This window comes from Polypterus senegalus, chromosome 7, assembly GCF_016835505.1.
Source record: "Polypterus senegalus isolate Bchr_013 chromosome 7, ASM1683550v1, whole genome shotgun sequence".
Lineage (NCBI taxonomy): Eukaryota > Metazoa > Chordata > Cladistia > Polypteriformes > Polypteridae > Polypterus > Polypterus senegalus.
The window spans coordinates 11612260-11630197 of NC_053160.1; the positions used below are offsets into that span (position 1 = coordinate 11612260).

At 42.7% G+C, this 17938-nt stretch overlaps 1 protein-coding gene across 1 annotated transcript in view; it reads left to right on the top strand.

The window, feature by feature from the left end:
• Positions 1–17938, top strand: part of dnah6 (dynein, axonemal, heavy chain 6) — a 433707-nt gene that overhangs the window by 249753 nt on the left and 166016 nt on the right. Inside the window, exons 49-53 of the mRNA XM_039758084.1 lie at positions 1008–1250; positions 1456–1623; positions 5543–5778; positions 8152–8413; positions 15534–15657. Of these exons, the coding sequence (XP_039614018.1) occupies positions 1008–1250; positions 1456–1623; positions 5543–5778; positions 8152–8413; positions 15534–15657 (1033 nt within the window). The remainder of the gene's footprint in view (positions 1–1007; positions 1251–1455; positions 1624–5542; positions 5779–8151; positions 8414–15533; positions 15658–17938) is intronic.

A 17938-nucleotide genomic window follows, 5' to 3' on the forward strand; every position in this document is an offset into this window, starting at 1 on the left:
AAATAAATACGGTGTCCCTACTTCGCAGAAATTCAGTTATTGCGGCCAGCCTTGGAACCTATCTCCGGCGATAAACGAGGGATTACTGTAATATGTTCCTGGCAGCAAAAGTAAAGAATTGTAAGACCAAAGTAGTTTACAAGATTGAGTCCAAAACGGAACTGAAATCCAGAGGAGGGGAGAGAAGCTTTATAGGGCGCCTGGGGGAAGTGATGTCATCCTCAGGCCCAGGACCGGAAGTGACATACTCTGAGCTGAGGTACCAGCTGCTGGCGGGATTTCCCGGGAAAGGCCTGCAGGAGACTTAGAAAAAGAGCCCTTCAGCTGCCTCGTATTCGCACATGTGTGACACTATCTATCTATCTATCTATCTATCTATCTATCTATCTATCTATCTATCTATCTATCTATTATATACTGCCTTTTACTCTATCTATCTATCTATCTATCTATCTATCTATCTATCTATCTATCTATCTATTATATAGTGCCTTTCACTCTATCTATCTATCTATCTATCTATCTATCTATCTATCTATCTATCTATCTATCTATCTATTATATAGTGCCTTTCACTCTATCTATCTATCTATCTATCTATCTATCTATCTATCTATCTATCTATCTATCTATCTATTATATAGTGCCTTTCACTCTATCTGTCTGTCTATCTATCTATCTATCTATCTATCTATCTATCTATTATATAGTGCCTTTCACTCTATCTATCTATCTATGTCTGTCTGTCTGTCTGAACAAGTAGAAAGTATGCAAATGCTAGCAAGTATATTTTGTATATAGATAGGTGTGTTAGTATTATATTTTTTGATTGTTCTTAAGAGACACTCAGTGCACACATGACATTAAATGTAGACTTCATTCTCAATAATTAATTCCCTTATAAGTAGTTATCAGTTCAAATATAAATATTTTGTTCTTAAAGACTGACATGTTTTGGAAAATCAGTGTAAATATTTTGCATTTACTGTAATATCCCATTTTTGCAGTGGCCAAGAGAAGCTCTTCTGTCTGTGTCCAAAACTTTCTTCAAGAATATTGATCTTGGCAGTGATGAAATTAAGGAGCGGTTATCAGAAATGTGTGTAGAGATTCACATGAGCGTGACCGACATGGCCGAACAGTATTACGCAGAGCTGCGGCGACGATATTACACGACCCCGACCTCGTACTTAGAACTCATCAACCTGTACTTGTCCATGCTGGGGGAGAAACGACAACAGCTGGTCACGGTGAGATGTTGTGTTCGACTCAACTCACCCTACCTGTTTTATTTATTTATTTATTTATGTATGTATGTACAGTATGTATGTAAGTATGTATGTTGTTAATAAAGAAGAAATAAATTATCTATTTGAGCAAAGCAAGTGCTGTGTTTCATAAAAGTAAGGTCAGAGTGCATTGTAAACATATTTCTTTCTTCATTTGTCAATGCAGGCAAGAGATCGTGTTAAGAATGGTTTAACGAAACTACTTGAAACCAACGTAATAGTAGACAAACTAAAGATCGAACTGTCCGCTCTGGAGCCCAACCTGAAGAAGAAGTCAGAGGATGTGAATGCTTTGATGGAGAAGCTCACAGCCGACCAAGAAGCTGCCGATAAGGTGTGTATACAGTATATTCTGAGCTGCAAGTTTATTAGGTACACCCGACATCTTAGATTAGTTAATTTAATTATAAATTACATTTAAAACAAGTAGCATCCAGGGTCTCTAACAGGACTGCTCTATGGCACTACAACTCCCAGTATGCTCTGCAGGGTGTCCATTGGTGTACCTGTGGTGTACCTAGCAGTATGAGGTTAGCATGTATCTTGATCAATTCAGCTCCCCCCATCCTTCCCTCAAGCTGGCATCCCAGCCTGGTAGTGTTCCATCATCTAATCCTGCCTGGATGCCAGCTTATCCACCCTTCAGATGAACTCCTTTTCCATAGATGCTTGTGTAGGCATGGAACCTCCTGTCTCTTTTGATGCCTTTTTGCCACGTGGGCCTCCTGGCCAGGCACAAGAAGTAAGCCCACCACCACCAGTAGCTCAACATTCAGGTTGCTGCATACCTGTGCTTTAATTGGAGCAAAGGATTCTGCCCCACTGGAGCTCTGTCCTCTGTGGTGGTGGGGTCATAACCAGATGTCACCTTCTGGGTATCGTCCAGTTTTATGGCAAGGGCCAGAGCCTCCTCTTGGGCGCCTCGGGCAGGGTGAACGTGTCCTCACACGAAATGTGGGTAAAAAGAGAAGACACAGTTGGCAACAGTGCCCTCTCTGTCCCAGAGTGGTATCACTTACCTCAGCAAGCCAAGAAGCTGATTGCCAGTTGTGGACCACCAGGGGACACACCGCCGGTGCCCAAACCTGACACACAGGCGTGGGACACAAGTTCAAGGTACATACGTTTTTATTTTTTATTTTCCTTCATGGGAAACGACTTCCCTCGTTTCCCACAAGCATATCACAGACACAGCACACTTCTTCTTTCTTTTTCTCTTTCTCTTTTTCCTTCTCCACTCCTCCAGACAAGCTTCGTCTACTCCAACTCAACTCTGGCTCCCGGAGTAGTGGCTTCTTTTATAAGGCACCCTGAAGTGCTCCAGGTGCTTGATGTTCCACTCTGGGTGAAGAGCTGCCCAGAAGCTACAGCATCCCCTGGCGGTGCCCACAGAACCCAAAAGGACTGTGTCACACTCCTAACTCCCATGGATCCCTGTGGCAGTCCGAGGCACTGCTGGAACCCAGGGGGGCTGCTACCGAGCACTCCTGGGGAGGTATCGCTCTGGATATGCTCCCCCACCACCGGTCTTTCCAGCGTGGAGGCCTCCCACACAGTTTAAAATAAAACAGAAGAACATAAAAAAAGGTTTGGGGTAACATTAGAACAATCTGGATGAGAACAGGCCATTCAGCCCAACAAAGCTTGCCAGTCCTGTCCACTTATTTCTTCCAAAAAAAAGTTCAACTATCTACCACACTTCTTGGTCGCTTATTCCACATGTCTGTGGTTCTCTGTGTGAGAGAACGACTTCCTAATGTTTGTGTGAAATTTATCCTTAACAAGTGCAGGTTAGGTGCATTGGGCGAGTCTAAATTGTCTCTAATGTGTGCTTGGTGTGTGGGTGTGTGTGTGTGCGCTGGCGCCCTGCCCGGGGTTTGTCTACTGCCTTGCGCCCTGTGTTGGCTGAGATTTGCTCCAGCAGACCCCCGTGACCATGTAGTTAGGATATAGCTGTTTGGATAATGGATGGATGGAGTTTCCAACTGTGTCCCCGTGTTCTTGATGAACTAATTTTAAAGTCACCATCCTGATCCACTGGACTAATTCTCTTCATAATTTTAAACACTCCAATCAGGTCACCTCTTCATATTCTTTTAATTAAACTGTAAAGGCTCAGCTCTTTTAATCTTTCCTCATAACTCATCCCCTGTAGTCCTATAATCAGCCTAGTCGCTCTTCACTGGACCTTCTCTAGTGCTGTTATGTCCTTTTTGTAGCCTGGAGACCAAAACTGCACCCAGTACTCCAGATGAGGCCTCACCAGTGCGTTATAAAGGTTGAGCAGAACCTCCTGTGACTTGTACTCCACACATCAAGGCGCTATATAACCTGACATTCTGTTAGCCTTCTTAATGGCTCCTAAACACTGTTGGGAAGTTGATAGTGTAGAGTCCACTACGACTCCTAAATCCTTCTCATAAGGTGTACTCTTGATTTTCTGACCGTCCATTGTGTGTTCAAACCAAATTGAGGCAAAACAGACAACAATAGGTCTTCACAGACATGAGTCCGAAACAGAACTGAGAAACTGGAGTTAAGATGGCCGTTATAGAGGCAGGAGGAGGAGGAGGGCTCATTTGGAGCCAGAGGTGGAAATGACTTCTTTGGTCGGTGGCTTCATGGAGACCGGAAGTGATGTGTCCTAGGATGGAGGTTCTTCAGATGGTCTGCAGAGTGACAGAAGAGAGAGCGTTAGAAGACAATGCCATCCCCTGGTCCGGAGGATTCACACATTTATTCGAGCCCATAAACTGTCTCCCATGCGAGTGTGTGTAACACGTGGCATACCTGCATGACACTGGTCACACTCTTTATGGACCATGAAAGTTCTCTGCCCACACCCCTACCATATGCAGGGTTAGGTCGATTGGTGATTCTGAAGTGTCCCTACGTGAACATGAGTTTGCACGTTCACCCCATGATAGACCCCCACTCATGTTTGGGGCGTCCTGCTTTGTGTCTAAAGAAGCTGAGACAGCCACCAGCTCCCTATAAACTGAATATCAAACTTAGAAGAATGGATGCGTGCCTGCCTGGCTATTTTACCCTAATTATGCTATCTTTCAAATCATTTCTGTAACGGTACCATGACAATATTTAACCGATTAATTTGAAGTCCATCACTCTTGGCTGCTGCCGCGTGTTTAAGTCTGCGTGTCGAAAGGGGCGCCGGTCTGTCTCATTGCATTGAGCCTTATATGGATGAGGTCTGAGCAGTGAAGCCCAGACTGATAGCGAGGGGGGACCTCAGAGGAAAGGATACCGAATAGATGAGGCTCTGCTGTTTATAAATATTTTCTGTCGAAAACAGCTGTTTGCGTAATGCCTAAATGGTGTGGATTAAAAGCAGAACATTCCTGGCTCCCGTCCCGGCTTGCCTGCCAATTCCATTTTAGTGACCTTCCGCAAAGTCGCTTGACCTCCATGCGCTCTTCTGGAGGAGATTATAATGTCATTATTGGCCTGATTGCCTCTGACATTGAGAGAAGTTTATTCATCGTCTTAATAAAGAGCCATCGTGTCTCATTTGGAGTGATTAGTAAGCAGAAAAAAGAGACATTTAAGCTGCGGTAACCAGTAGGGGGCGCTACAGACCTAGTAATACCCAACAGAGTCGCAGGTTCAAATAATGGATTTTATATAACAAAGAATAGCCAATAACTATACAAACAATTCAATTTATTCTTCCTCCTCCATTTGAGTGTCACCTGCTGTCACCGTGACTCCCTGAGGCATTATATGGTATTTGGTACATCGTATTAATCCCCATGAGGTAACACAGTGGGCTCTTTTTATACTGGACCCACAACTGCTCCCGGAGACCCGGCATGAATTGTGGGGAATACTTCTGGGTTGTTTAAAAACCTGGGCAGTCATTTGCCAACAGCACCCCCTTGTGGTACCCAATGTCCCCAACGGGGTTGTCCTTCCAGAACTCCATTTCCCATGAACCCCTGTGGGTGTCCAAGCTGGGATGCCTCCAACAGAACCACTTCCTCCTAATGTAATGAGGGGAGGAATGGCACTGCTCCAGGCCTCCGGCTTCGGCTCCTCTATCCCCATGGCACCTTCCATCTTGGCATGAGGTCCTGCCTACCCTTTCATCTTGGCATGAGGTCCTGCCTACCATTCTATCTTGGCATTAGTTCATGCCTATCGTCCAGCCTGTCTGTCCTCCATGGCACTCACACTTACTTTGAAAGGAAACAAAATACTCCAAAAACACCTTTTTATTTCTTTTTTCAATGCAGGTTAGAAGAATTGTGAAGGAAGATGAAGCGATAGCTAAGGTCAAGGCAGAAGAAACAGAAGCCATCAGTGCAGAAGCCCAGCGAGACTTGGATGAAGCTCTCCCAGCACTGGAAGCTGCGAATAAGGCGCTGGACTCCTTGGACAAAGCGGACATCTCAGAAATAAGAGTGTTCACAAAGCCACCGGACTTGGTCATGACTGTCATGGAAGCCATCTGCATTCTGCTGGGAGCCAAGTAGGTGTCAGACGGATAGACAGATAAATAAATTCAGTGCCTACAAAAAAAGCATTCAGCCCCTTGGGATGTTTTCACATTATCTTGTCATCCCAGGGAATTTAATTTTGCTTTAATAACATTGGTCAACAGAAAAGACTCTTTAATGTCAAAGTGCCAATACATCTCTGCAAAGTGGTCTACTTTAATTCCAAATATTAACCAAAATTTCCCTTCAAGTCAGTATTTAGTAGATTTTGAGCCATGGCAGCCTTGAGTCTGTGTGCACTGGGGTTTTGTGGTGTAAAAGAGTCCATGAAAGGCTCTTCAACCTCTAAGGTCAGGTCAGGTTGGGTGGCATACACTGGTACAGCGTGTCGACGAAACAGCTTGGAATCCTGGTTGGCAACCCCCCCAGGCAGACACGCGGTCCACTCCCACCTCCGGAAATAACCATCTATGGTGTTATGTGGGTGTCCCCTTGACCTGGTCCAGCCACTCGGGTCCTCAACAATGACGATCCTGTGAACCGAATCACACTCTTGGATTTGCGCCACATGGCTGGTTGAACCGCTAAGGTTCTTTTACTGTCTCATATAAATAGTGTAGAATAAGTATAGGAATCGTGAAAAAATTCGACCTCGAGATTTAATGAATCTTGACATTTTAGACATTCCTGAGTCCGAAAATACTGTCTTGGGAATGGTGTCTGTCTGTGTGTCTTTGTGTAAACACGATAACTCAAAAACGCTTTGTCCTCGGTCAGTGAGATTTTGTACACCTGCTTTATATCAAAAGTAAGGAATCCGATCCACTATTGGGCCACTCCTGGTGACTGGGACTGGTACTTTACCTGAACACATTTCTGATTTTTTTCAGTTAAACTATGGCTATAAATAAAGATATAGGATTCAAATTATGTGTGGATATTAAAAATGACAAAAAATAAATAGATTTGAAATTTGAGAAGAATTGCACAACTGGAAGTGGTACTTTATTTAAACAACCATCCAAAATTTTTTATAATGGAAATATACAGTAAATGTGTACACAATATTAAAAAATATTCACTATAACGCATATTCTTTCAATAACTATTGTTAATTTTATTTTAATTTATACATCATCAGTTTAACAATAACATGTAAACATTGAACATGCCATGTAAATATAAAGATGTAATGCAAATAATAAGCTGCTACGTCCCCATCGTGTTTCTTGTAATACATTTAATTTTATATTTTTTTTATTTCCACCATCATTACCATAATTAAATGTAGCTAAATGCAGTTTGACCTAGAGCAATTTATTGCAAAAAATATTATGTAATCCTGACACTTCTTCTATGTTTTAGGTGACTATAACTCTTTTAACTTTGCGTGTAATCGAGGCAATGCATATGTAATCATGGAAAAATTCCAAAACCGCTTTCAACCTCCCAAAGTGCAAAAATATCATTTTAATATAAAGTTTGATAATAAATAGAGATAAATGATTGTGTTTCGATATTATGATTATAATTAGTTATGATGATAAACAAAGAGATAGATAGATAGATAGATAGATAGATAGATAGATAGATAGATAGATAGATAGATATGAAAGGCACTATATAATAGATAGATAGATAGATAGATATGAAAGGCACTGTATAATAGATAGATAGATAGATAGATATGAAAGGCACTGTATGATAGATAGATAGATAGATAGATAGATAGATAGATAGATATGAAAGGCACTATATAATAGATAGATAGATAGATAGATAGATATGAAAGGCACTATATAATAGATAGATAGATAGATAGATATGAAAGGCACTGTATGATAGATAGATAGATAGATAGATACTTGACGTTGCTTATTTTCTGTTTTGCACCCTCCCTCACCAAAACCTATCGTCTATGGAGGACGAACGAAAGCTTTATATTTGTCAAAAATTTCGATCTCCGGTTTTCAACGAATCGCGACGATTTAGGGTCCCCTGATACCGAAAACGTCGACATATCTCCATGATGGCTGTGCGTCACAGTTTCTTCTGGATGTTTGAGGGCTAAAACGGCTGGACGGAAAAATACCAAACCTGAACTTTAAGCCTGTTATGAGATGTCAATGTGCTGATTAGTTTTTGAGCCAAATTGCACAAGAGAAAGGCACTCAAAAGGAACCTTCAAATACCGTAATTCTGCGATTAATTATGAATTCTTCTCGTCAGTTGCTATTCTATGATCAGAAAGATCAGCATCAGAGTGGTAAATGAGTTCTGAAATGTTAGAGAATCGTTGTAGGTGACTTGGTCCCTAGGGTACGAAGCCTACTGATGCTCACTTTTGACTGTTTCAGTTTTTATTCATCATTTGCTTTATTTTTTTTCAATCTTTGTTCACACAGGCCTGACTGGACGACTGCAAAGCAAGTTTTGGGTGACAACAATTTCCTGAAAAAGCTTGTTGAGTATGACAAGAACAATATAAAAGCACAGGTGTTGCAGAAACTTCAAAAATACATCAACAATCCAGATTTTATCCCGGAAAAAGTAGAAAAAGTATCTAAAGCTTGCAAATCCATGTGCATGTGGGTAAGAGCGATGGATCTGTACTCAAGAGTGGCAAAAGAGGTGGAACCCAAAAGACAAAAGGCAGCAGCTGCACAGGTGAGCCATTATGGACAGTAGGGTGCAGTCTTGAGCAATCCCAAATACTAACAGATGCCTGAGGAAAATGATAACACTGGCAATGGGGTGGCAGAATTGCTCAGTGGGTAGAGCTGCTGCCTTAGGGCTCGTTTATACTTCACGCTCAGAACATGTATGCGCACTCATCATGGCTGCCACCCATTCCCAGCGTTCATTTGACGCATCCCTTGTGCGGGTTCTCAGAAATTAACGCGATGCGTCCGCGAGTTGCAGTACCAGCAAAAAGTAGTGGGGCACAGTGTGATAAAAGTTGGAATGTGATGTCAGAGTCTCTGTTTACTATCTACATGTGACAGAAAGCCGCATTGTGGATCCTACGAGATCGATGTGTGCGCTTTGATGATTGATGAATGGTTCAATGTAGTGAAGCAAAATGCCGACATACAAATGTATTTGTGGTGCATTTATATTCAAGTGTCACATATTCCCGATCATAATGACACAATACTTTTTAAAAGTCTCACATACCATCTTCTGTGCCATCTTTTTAGTCTGGGGCTTCCTCCTGAACTGACAGCAGAGGCATACAGCAATAGATCTCCATACTGAGTACATTAAATGTATCATATTCCAACTCTCTGCACATTCAGAATCCTTATCTATCTATCTATCTATCTATCTATCTATCTATCTATCTATCTATCTATCTATCTATCTATCTATTATATAGTGTATTTCCTATCTATCTATCTATCTATCTATCTATCTATCTATCTATCTATCTATCTATCTATCTATCTATCTATTATATAGTGTATTTCTATCTATCTATCTATCTATCTATTTATCTATCTATCTATCTATCTATCTATCTATCTATCTATATATAGTGTATTTCCTATCTATCTATCTATCTATCTATCTATCTATCTATCTATCTATCATATAGTGTATTTCCTATCTATCTATCTATCTATCTATCTATCTATCTATCTATCTATCTATCTATCTCCTTCCTGTTCTTGCTGTCGCTGTGCATGCTGGGTGGTTGTCTCGAGTGTGAGCGAGTGGAACTGGTGGTGGACGCTGAGGTGAGTGTGGTGATTCTTTTTTTCTTCTAATTTTCTAGTTTCTTATTTCTATCTTTTCTTTGGTGAAAACAGCTACACTTGTTTTTATACTGAGTGGCTTAGGCCACGGCAGCCGCAATGGCTGCAAATCTTGAACGTCTGAGCCGCCGCCATGGGATTAAACTTATTTCAGAGGAGTTTGTTCCTTTAGAGGCGGGGGTTTTGGCGGTAGGCGAAGTGGTCGGATGTGACAATATTAAGTCAGCTTCACGAATGAGCGGGAATATCGTGGTTTTTTTGAGCTCTGTGGATTTAGTTCCCACAGTAGTTGAGAAGGGGGTGGTTATTAATGGCTCCTTTGTACAGGTTTCCCCTTTAGCCGTCCCGTCCCGTAGAGTAACAATTTCAAATGCGCCGCCTTTCTCAAAAATGAAACTATAGCGAAAGAGTTGGAGCGGCATGGGCGTCTGGTATCGAAAATTCGGCACATTCCTTTAGGGTGTAAATCGCCAGATTTAAAACATGTCTTGTCATTTAGACGACAAGTTTTATGGTTTTAAATAGAATGGATGACGAATTAAATGTGGCAATGAAGTTTAGAGTGGACGGTTTCGATTATGTGATTTTCGTCACTTCTAACGAAATGAAATGTTTTGGCTGCGGGAGTGAAGCTCATTTAATTAAACAGTGTCCTGAGAGACAGCAAGGGAGCAAGAAAACTGGCCGTACAAACACAGAAATAGAGGGGCAGAAAGTGGAAGATCACGAAATTGTGGCTGATGGCGCAGAGGCGCAAGGTGATAAGAATAAAAATGCTACTAGAGCTGAAGGGCAGGAGAATCAAGTGCCTCCCAGAGATGAGCCGAATGAAGGCGGTAGTGAAACGGTAGATCAAACAGCGCTGCAGCAGAAAGTGTGTGGGGAGACATTGATATGGACGAGGGAGCAGCAACGAGACAGAGGAAAAAGTGAATTTAAACGTCCTGCTCAGAAAAGGCAAGGAGAAAGAGAAGATCGGGCACGAAAGAAAATTGTTTTAAGTCAGGGCTCGGGGGTCGTTGGAGAGGATCCCGCCTATGGTCCTTGTCAGGAGGATTTTCCGTCTTCGCGGAGACGGCCGATAACGTCTCAAATGCGGGAGTGTCGGGGAAGAGCATGACGACGGTAATATCTCCGATGGGTCTGCTGCCTCGGAGCCCCCAGAGTTAAAAGCCAGGGGGGGTTACAGCGCTCAAAGTGTTAAAGAGTTTTTGGTGAATACCGCCGGAAAAAAGGGGGTGGACGTGGCCGAATTTTTCCCTGACATTGACCTCTTTCTATCGTCTGTCCGCGGGTTGCGACGAGACAAAGCAGCCTCCGCAATGTTTGATGTTAAAGAGCTCGTGAGGCTAAAGAATTTAACAAGTAAACTGAGAAAACAGTCCAATCTAAACACCACCTAATGGCTAAGCCCCCTGTTAAATCCACTCCACAGTCTTTGTGGTGGTCCCTGTGTTTTATTGTGTGTTTATCTATATATTCTGTTACCATGGCAAGTGTACACATAGGAACCCTAAATATTAACGGTGGGAGAAGTCCAGATAAGAGGGTCGCATTGTTTGATTTTATCAGACAAAAGACTTGAATGTCACCTTTCTACAAGAAACCCACATTGATGAGCACAATCAGTGGGAGTGGAGCAGGATTGGAAGGGGCATTTTTTTAGTAATGGGACAAATGTTAGTGCTGGAGTGGCTGTTTTATTTCTTGGGGACTTCAAGTAGAAGTCTGTAGTACTGAGGAGCTGGTGAAAGGGAGACTCCTAAAAGTACGGTGAAATTTCATGGCAGTGTCGTCACTTTCATTAATGTGTACCGAATGAGGGTGAGGAGAGGCTCCACTTCTTTAATAAGTTAGGAGATCTTTTATCTAAGTGTGACCCTGAAGAAGTGGTGGTGTTAGGAGGGGATTTTAATTGTACACTTGATACCAGAATGGACAGAAATAATGGACTGGAACCGCACCCTTGCTCAGCACGAGCTTTAGGTAAAATAATTAAGGACTTTGGGCTGGAAGATGTGTGGAGGGCAAAATGGGGCCTGTCGGCAATACACCTGGGGGCGGACGAGTGGAAATACGATCTCAATGGCGAGACTCGATCATTTTTATAGTTTTAAGCACCTGTTAGGCTTATTTAAGGTGTGCTCTATTGTGCCTACTGGATTCTCTGATCACAGTTTGGTGTGTTGTACACTTATTTGTAACACTTACAGACCCGTAGTCCATACTGGCATTTTAACACACTCCTCCTTAAAGATCAGAACTTTAAAGAGTTATTTGTTCATTTCTGGGGAGGCTGGAAGGCTATGAAGAAGGAGTTCACCAGCTTACAACAGTGGTGGGAGGTTGGGAAGAGTCACATCCGGGCCTTGTGTCAGGAGTATACCAGAAATGTCACCCAAGTATTGCGGTCAGAAATGGCAGCTTTAGAAATTAAAATAGCTGAATTTCAACAGCTTCTAGAGAAGGGTCCAAATGAGCAGCTTCAGGCGAGCCTGACTTCTGCTAAACTGGGGTTGGCCACCTGCTTGAGACCAGAGCTCAGGGGCTTTAGTGAGGGCCCGCTTTCAACGACTGACTGAGATGGATGCACCAACTCAATACTTTTTGGTTTAGAGAAAAAACTCGCAGAGTAAAATCTTACATTGCATAAGAACACCCGATGGCAGAGAGACACAAGAGCCCAGTGAAATAAGGCAGGTGGTCCGCGAATTTTATGAACTTCTGTTTGCTGCAGATGGTGATGGTGGCAGTGAACACCAACAGGCCTTTTTGCAGGACTTACGCAGCTGCCCAATGCAGATGTGGCAGAGCTAAATAGAGAGGTGACCTTTGCAGAACTCACCACAGCCCTGGGACAGCTGAAAACAGGGAAGGTCCCTGGAATCGATGGAATACCAGTGGAGTTTTATAAAGAGTTCTGGGATGTCATCGGCCTGGACTTATTGGAGTGTTCCGTGGAGTTTTAAGACTGGCTTGTTACCACAGAGCTGCCGTAGAGCCGTGATCACGCTGCTGCGAAGAAGGGAGACTTGTGTCTCATTAAGAACTGGCGGCCTGTGTCTCTCTTATGCGCTGATTATAAAGTTCTCTCTAAAGCCTTAGCCAACAGGATGGTCCAAGTTTTAGGGAGAGTGGTGCATCCTGATCAGAATTACTGCGTGGCTGGCAGGTCCATCTTTAATAACATTTTTTTAATTCGGGACATTTTGGCTGCTGCAGAACTGTTTGGTTTTCGGACTGGTCTTATTTTTCTTGACCAGGAAAAAGCTTTTGACAGGGTCAGTCACTCATTTTATGGAATGCCATGAAGGCGTTTGGGTTTGGGGGGTCTTTTATTAAATATATTCGCTTACTTTATAGTGACATTTCTGGTATCATAAAGATCAATGGTGGCTTGTGCGCGCCTTTCAGTGTCAGAAGAGGAGTCAGACAGGGCTGCTCTTTGTCCGGCATGTTATATGCTCTGGCGCTGGAGCCTTTCCTGGTGCACCTGAGGAAGGTGCTGACTGGTCTCTCCATCCCCAACTGCAACATGGACCCTGTGAAAGTCACTGCTTATGCAGATGATCTTGCTGTAGTCATCACAAGCCAGAAGGATTTGGACAAATTAACAGAAGGTCTAGGAATTACAGTAAAGCATCTTCGCTAAAGTGAATTGGAACAAAAGTAGTGCAGTGCTGGTGGGGAACTGGACAGGATGTAGTCCTCCTCGACTGGAAGGAGGTCTGCAGTGGACAACTGGAGGCTTCCTGTACCTGGGAGTCCATCTTGGAGATGACCACTACATCCAAAAGAACTGGGAGGGTCTGTTGGACAAGGTTACAGCTCGGCTTGCCAAGTGGAAGTGGATACTCCCTCAGTTATCCTATAGAGGACGGATGCTGGTCATTAATAACCTGGTGACCTCCAGCCTGTGGCATAAATGTATTTGTTTGCAACCTCCACTTTGCTTGTTCAGCAGATACAGAAGGCGTCATAGATTTTTTTGGACTGGTACCCATTGGATACAGAAGGGCGTTCTATTTTACCATTGGATGAAGGCGGACAAGGACTTATTGACATTACCAGCAGGATTGCTGCTTTCCGCCTTCAGACCATTCAAAAACTGTTGTATCCTGTTGAGCAGAGCCAGTGGATGAACTTAGCCGTACTCTTCTTTAAACAGGCCAGGCATATGGGACTTGGGAAAAGTTTACTGCTGTGCCACTTAGATAAGATCAAGACTTTACAGGTGCCAGAGTTTTATAAAAGCCTTTTAGCAGCATGGCAACTACTGCGATAAAAAGGACTGTGATGACCTCTCCACATTTTGGGTCCTTCATGAACCACTGTTCTACAATCCTGCTGTTGGCACTGCTACAGGAATTTCTGAAAATTTATTAATCATTTCATAATACATGGAATAACCACAATAAAGGACATAATTGACTGGGAAAATTACACTTGGAAAAGTGCACAAGTGGTAGCAGTGGAGACAGGAGTGCACTCAGTCCGCTAATGGAGAAGTTTCTGTGGCAGGTACAATCATCAATGGACAGGGAATCCATGACACTCCTGCACGGAATTTTCTTATCACAACTGAAGCCAACTGACTAAACGCCTTTTCCAACACTTACTGTGTCTCCGGCTGTTGAACTGAGGGATGGTGAGACTAATGTTTTAGCCTTAAGTTCTCTAGAGGCGTTATCTCTACCTACAGTGCCGGGGAAACAGCTGTACAGGATTTGTGTGAAGGTGAACAACCTGGAGCAGCTGAGGACACGAAGACACGACACACCTTGGAGAGACAAGCTTGGAGCCCCTCAGGACTGAACCCTGCATGGAGGTGCGTTGTACAAGCCGCCATTGGCCAGTAGGGTGGGAGACCTGCAGTGGAGGTTGGTACATGGGATACTAGCGGTGAACTCCTTCTTATCGATTATATGTCCGGGGGTCTCGGATTGCTGCCCTTTTTGTGGTCTGAGGGAAAGTGTCTTTCATGCTTTTATGTATTGTGAGAGGCTCCAGACCTTTTTTAGTAAAATTGAAAGAATAGTAGAAGGGCTGGGGGTCCCGTATAATGGCACGGTGTTTGTGTTTGGGGTTAAAATTACTAAACACACCAGAGAAAATATGAACTTAATTAATTTTATTATCGGGCAAGCAAAACTGTCAATATGGAAGACCGTAAAACAAGATTACTGGGAGTGGAAATGAAGATGTTGTTGTTTTTTTTTAGAAAAGTATGTGAAAGTAGGATATTAGTGGATTTTAATTTTTATAAGTCCACAAATAATTTAGCAAAGTTTAAGGAAATGTGGTGTGTGAATAATGTGCTTTGTGTATGTGATGAAGATAATTTGCAATTTGTGCTTTGACTTTGGTGTTTCATTCCTTTATAAATTGGGTGGATAAATTGAGAATAAGTGGGATTGGAGGGTGGAAACAATGGGGGGGATTAGATAAATATATACTCCAAGAACAATATGAATATGTAATGGTTTAAAAATGAATATTCATCATTAGGAAAGTGTGTACGTGTTTTTGTAAGACTTAAGATTTTGAGTTTTACTGTGTTTTTTTGTATTTATTCCTGTGTTTATTTAATAAAGTTTGTTTTTAAAATAAAAAAAAATATCTATCTATCTATCTATCTATCTATCTATCTATCTATCTATCTATCTATCTATCTATCTATCTATCTATCTATCTATCTATCTATCTATCTATCTATCTATCTATCTATCTATCTATCTATCTATCTATCTATCTATCTATCTATCTATCTATCTATCTATCTATCTATCTATCTATCTATCTATCTATCTATCTATCTATAGATAGTACAGAAGGTGGAGGTGTAGTTATTTTTTCTTTCTCTTACACACAGAGGAGGATGAATTCAAATTATTATAAAGTGCCTTTCAGACTTACTGTCCGTTTCTCCTCTTTTTCTCTCTGGTTGTCCTCTTGCGCGTGTGTACACAAAGTGCATCGAGTTACTTACTGATCATTACAATTTATTATTATTTTTTTTTCATAAACAGGCAGAGCTGGATGCCACAAAAGCTCTCCTTGCTGAGAAGCAGGGGAGACTGAAGGATGTAGAGGATAAGATCAAAGTGCTCCAGAGTCAGTTTGAGAGCAGTGTGGCAGAAAAAGAGAACCTTGGTAATTCCTATCACTTTGTCTCATTTAATATCTGAAGTATGTTACACGTCTTTCATTACTTTTTTAACACTTACAGTTAGGTCCATAAGTATTTGGACATTGATTTATAAATGTGAAGAATTATTAGTATTGATGCAAATTTTGTATTTTTGTCTCTGTATACTGGCAAAATGGATTTGAAATGAAGCAAGCAAATCAGAAGTATTGAGTTTCAGCTTCAGTTTATGGGGTGTGATGGAGGGCCGCGGCCCTTGCCTGGAGGCCGACATACTCTAAGGACCGGGAGAGCCAACGTGTACAGGACGCTGCTTCCCCCAGATCACTAAAGGGCAGGTGCCATGAGTTTCTGTGCCTCCACGGATTTCCGCAGGGCTTCATGAGAGGTGGAGTTTGGGAGAGCCCTGTTGGTCTCCGTTGGGGCTGCCAGTGGGAGCTGCACAGCCCAGCTTCCCGCACACCTGAGAGTGATTCCAGGTAACGCTGATGAGCCACCTGGAGCACTCCCAGGTGTAACATATAAGGAGCCGCCTCACTCCATTCAGAGAGCCAGAGTCGGGAGGAAGAGGATGAAGCTTGCCAGAGGGGGAATGGAGGTGAAAGAAGGAGGAGGGAAGGAAGGAAGGAAGGACTGTGTTCTATTGTACTTTGGTGCTTGGGAACTGTGCTGTGTTGTGGGGAGCAAGCAAAAAAATTGTGTTTCCCATGTGAATCAACGTGTGTTGTGTGGCAAACTTGTGTCGGCATCTGTCTGTGTAGGGGTTTGAGTGGCTGGAGCGCCCTCTGGTGGCCACAGTTGTTGAACAAAGGTATTGCATTAAGCTTGCAGAAGTTACAGCCATTTTTTCCCAGAGTCCCTCCATTTTCAGAGGCTCAAATGTGATTGGCCATGCGTCTGACAAGCGGTGCCCAAATCTACCATTTGGTGCATTCTTAAAATGAAGAAAATACGCTGGTGAGCTCTGCAACACCCAAAGGCCTGGGAGACCATGGGAGACTTAACTAAAGTGGATGATCACAGAATTGTTTCCTTGGTTTAGAAAAAGCCGCCCCACCACCCCCACCCCTCAAAACATCTAGCCAGGTCAAGAGCTCTCTTGAGATAGTCACTGTCAAAGTTGAGGGTCAAGAGATGCTGTCATGAATGTAAATACAGAGGGGTTACCTCGAGATTCGGTTACCTCGAGATTCAAACCACTGGTAACACTGAAGAGCAGGAAGACCAGATTAGATTGTGCCAGAAAACGTCTTAAAAAGCCTGTCAAGTTCTAGAATAAGGAACTTTGGACAGATGAAGCCATTTGTAGCAGAATGATGGGAAGAGAAAAGTATGGAGAAGGAAAGGGGCAGCTCATGATCTGAAGCATACCACGTCATCTATCAAACATGGTGGTGGCCGTGTTATGGCCTGGTCATGCATGGCTGTGAACAGAAGTGGGCCGCTGCTGTTTATTGATGATGTGGCTGCTGACAGAAGTAGCAGGGTGAATTCTGAAGTGTGCAAGCAAGGCGCTATACTGTCTGCTCAGATTCAGACAAATGCTGCAAAACTGATTGGAAGGCACTTTATTGTGCAAATGGGTAATGACCCAAAAAACATACTGCAATAGCTGCCTACTGGAGAAGTCTGAGTCGGAGTTGGTTGTGGCATAAACTGAGAATTGTTGGAGTTTGGTGGTACCATAAATTGAGAAGTTCGATTCGGAGTCAGTGGCACTATAGATTGCAAAGTCATAGTCGGAGTCGGTGGTACCATAAATAGAGAAGTCAGGCTTAGAGATGCCATAAATTGAAAAGTCAGAGTTGGTAGAACCATAAAGAAGTCAGAGTTGCAGGTGGCGGTACCATAAATTGAGAAGTCAGAGATGGTGGTGCCATAAACTGAGGTATTGGAGTTGGAGTCGATGGCACTCTAGATCATAAGTCATAATCAGAGTTGGTGGTTCCATAAATTGAGATGTTCGATTCGGAGTCAGTGGCACTATAGATTGCAAAGTCATAGTCGGAGTCGGTGGTACCATAAATAGAGAAGTCAGGGTTAGAGATGCCATAAATTGAAAAGTCAGAGTTGGTAGAACCATAAAGAAGTCAGAGTTGCAGGTGGTGGTACCATAAATTGAGAAGTCTGAGTTGGTGGTGCCATAAACTGAGGTGTTAGAGTCAGCGTCTATGGCACCATAGATTGCAAGGTCATAATCAGAGTTGATGGTTCCATAAATTAAAAAGTTGGAGTTGGTAGAACCATAAAGAAGTCAAAGTTGCAGGTGGTGGTACCATAAATTGA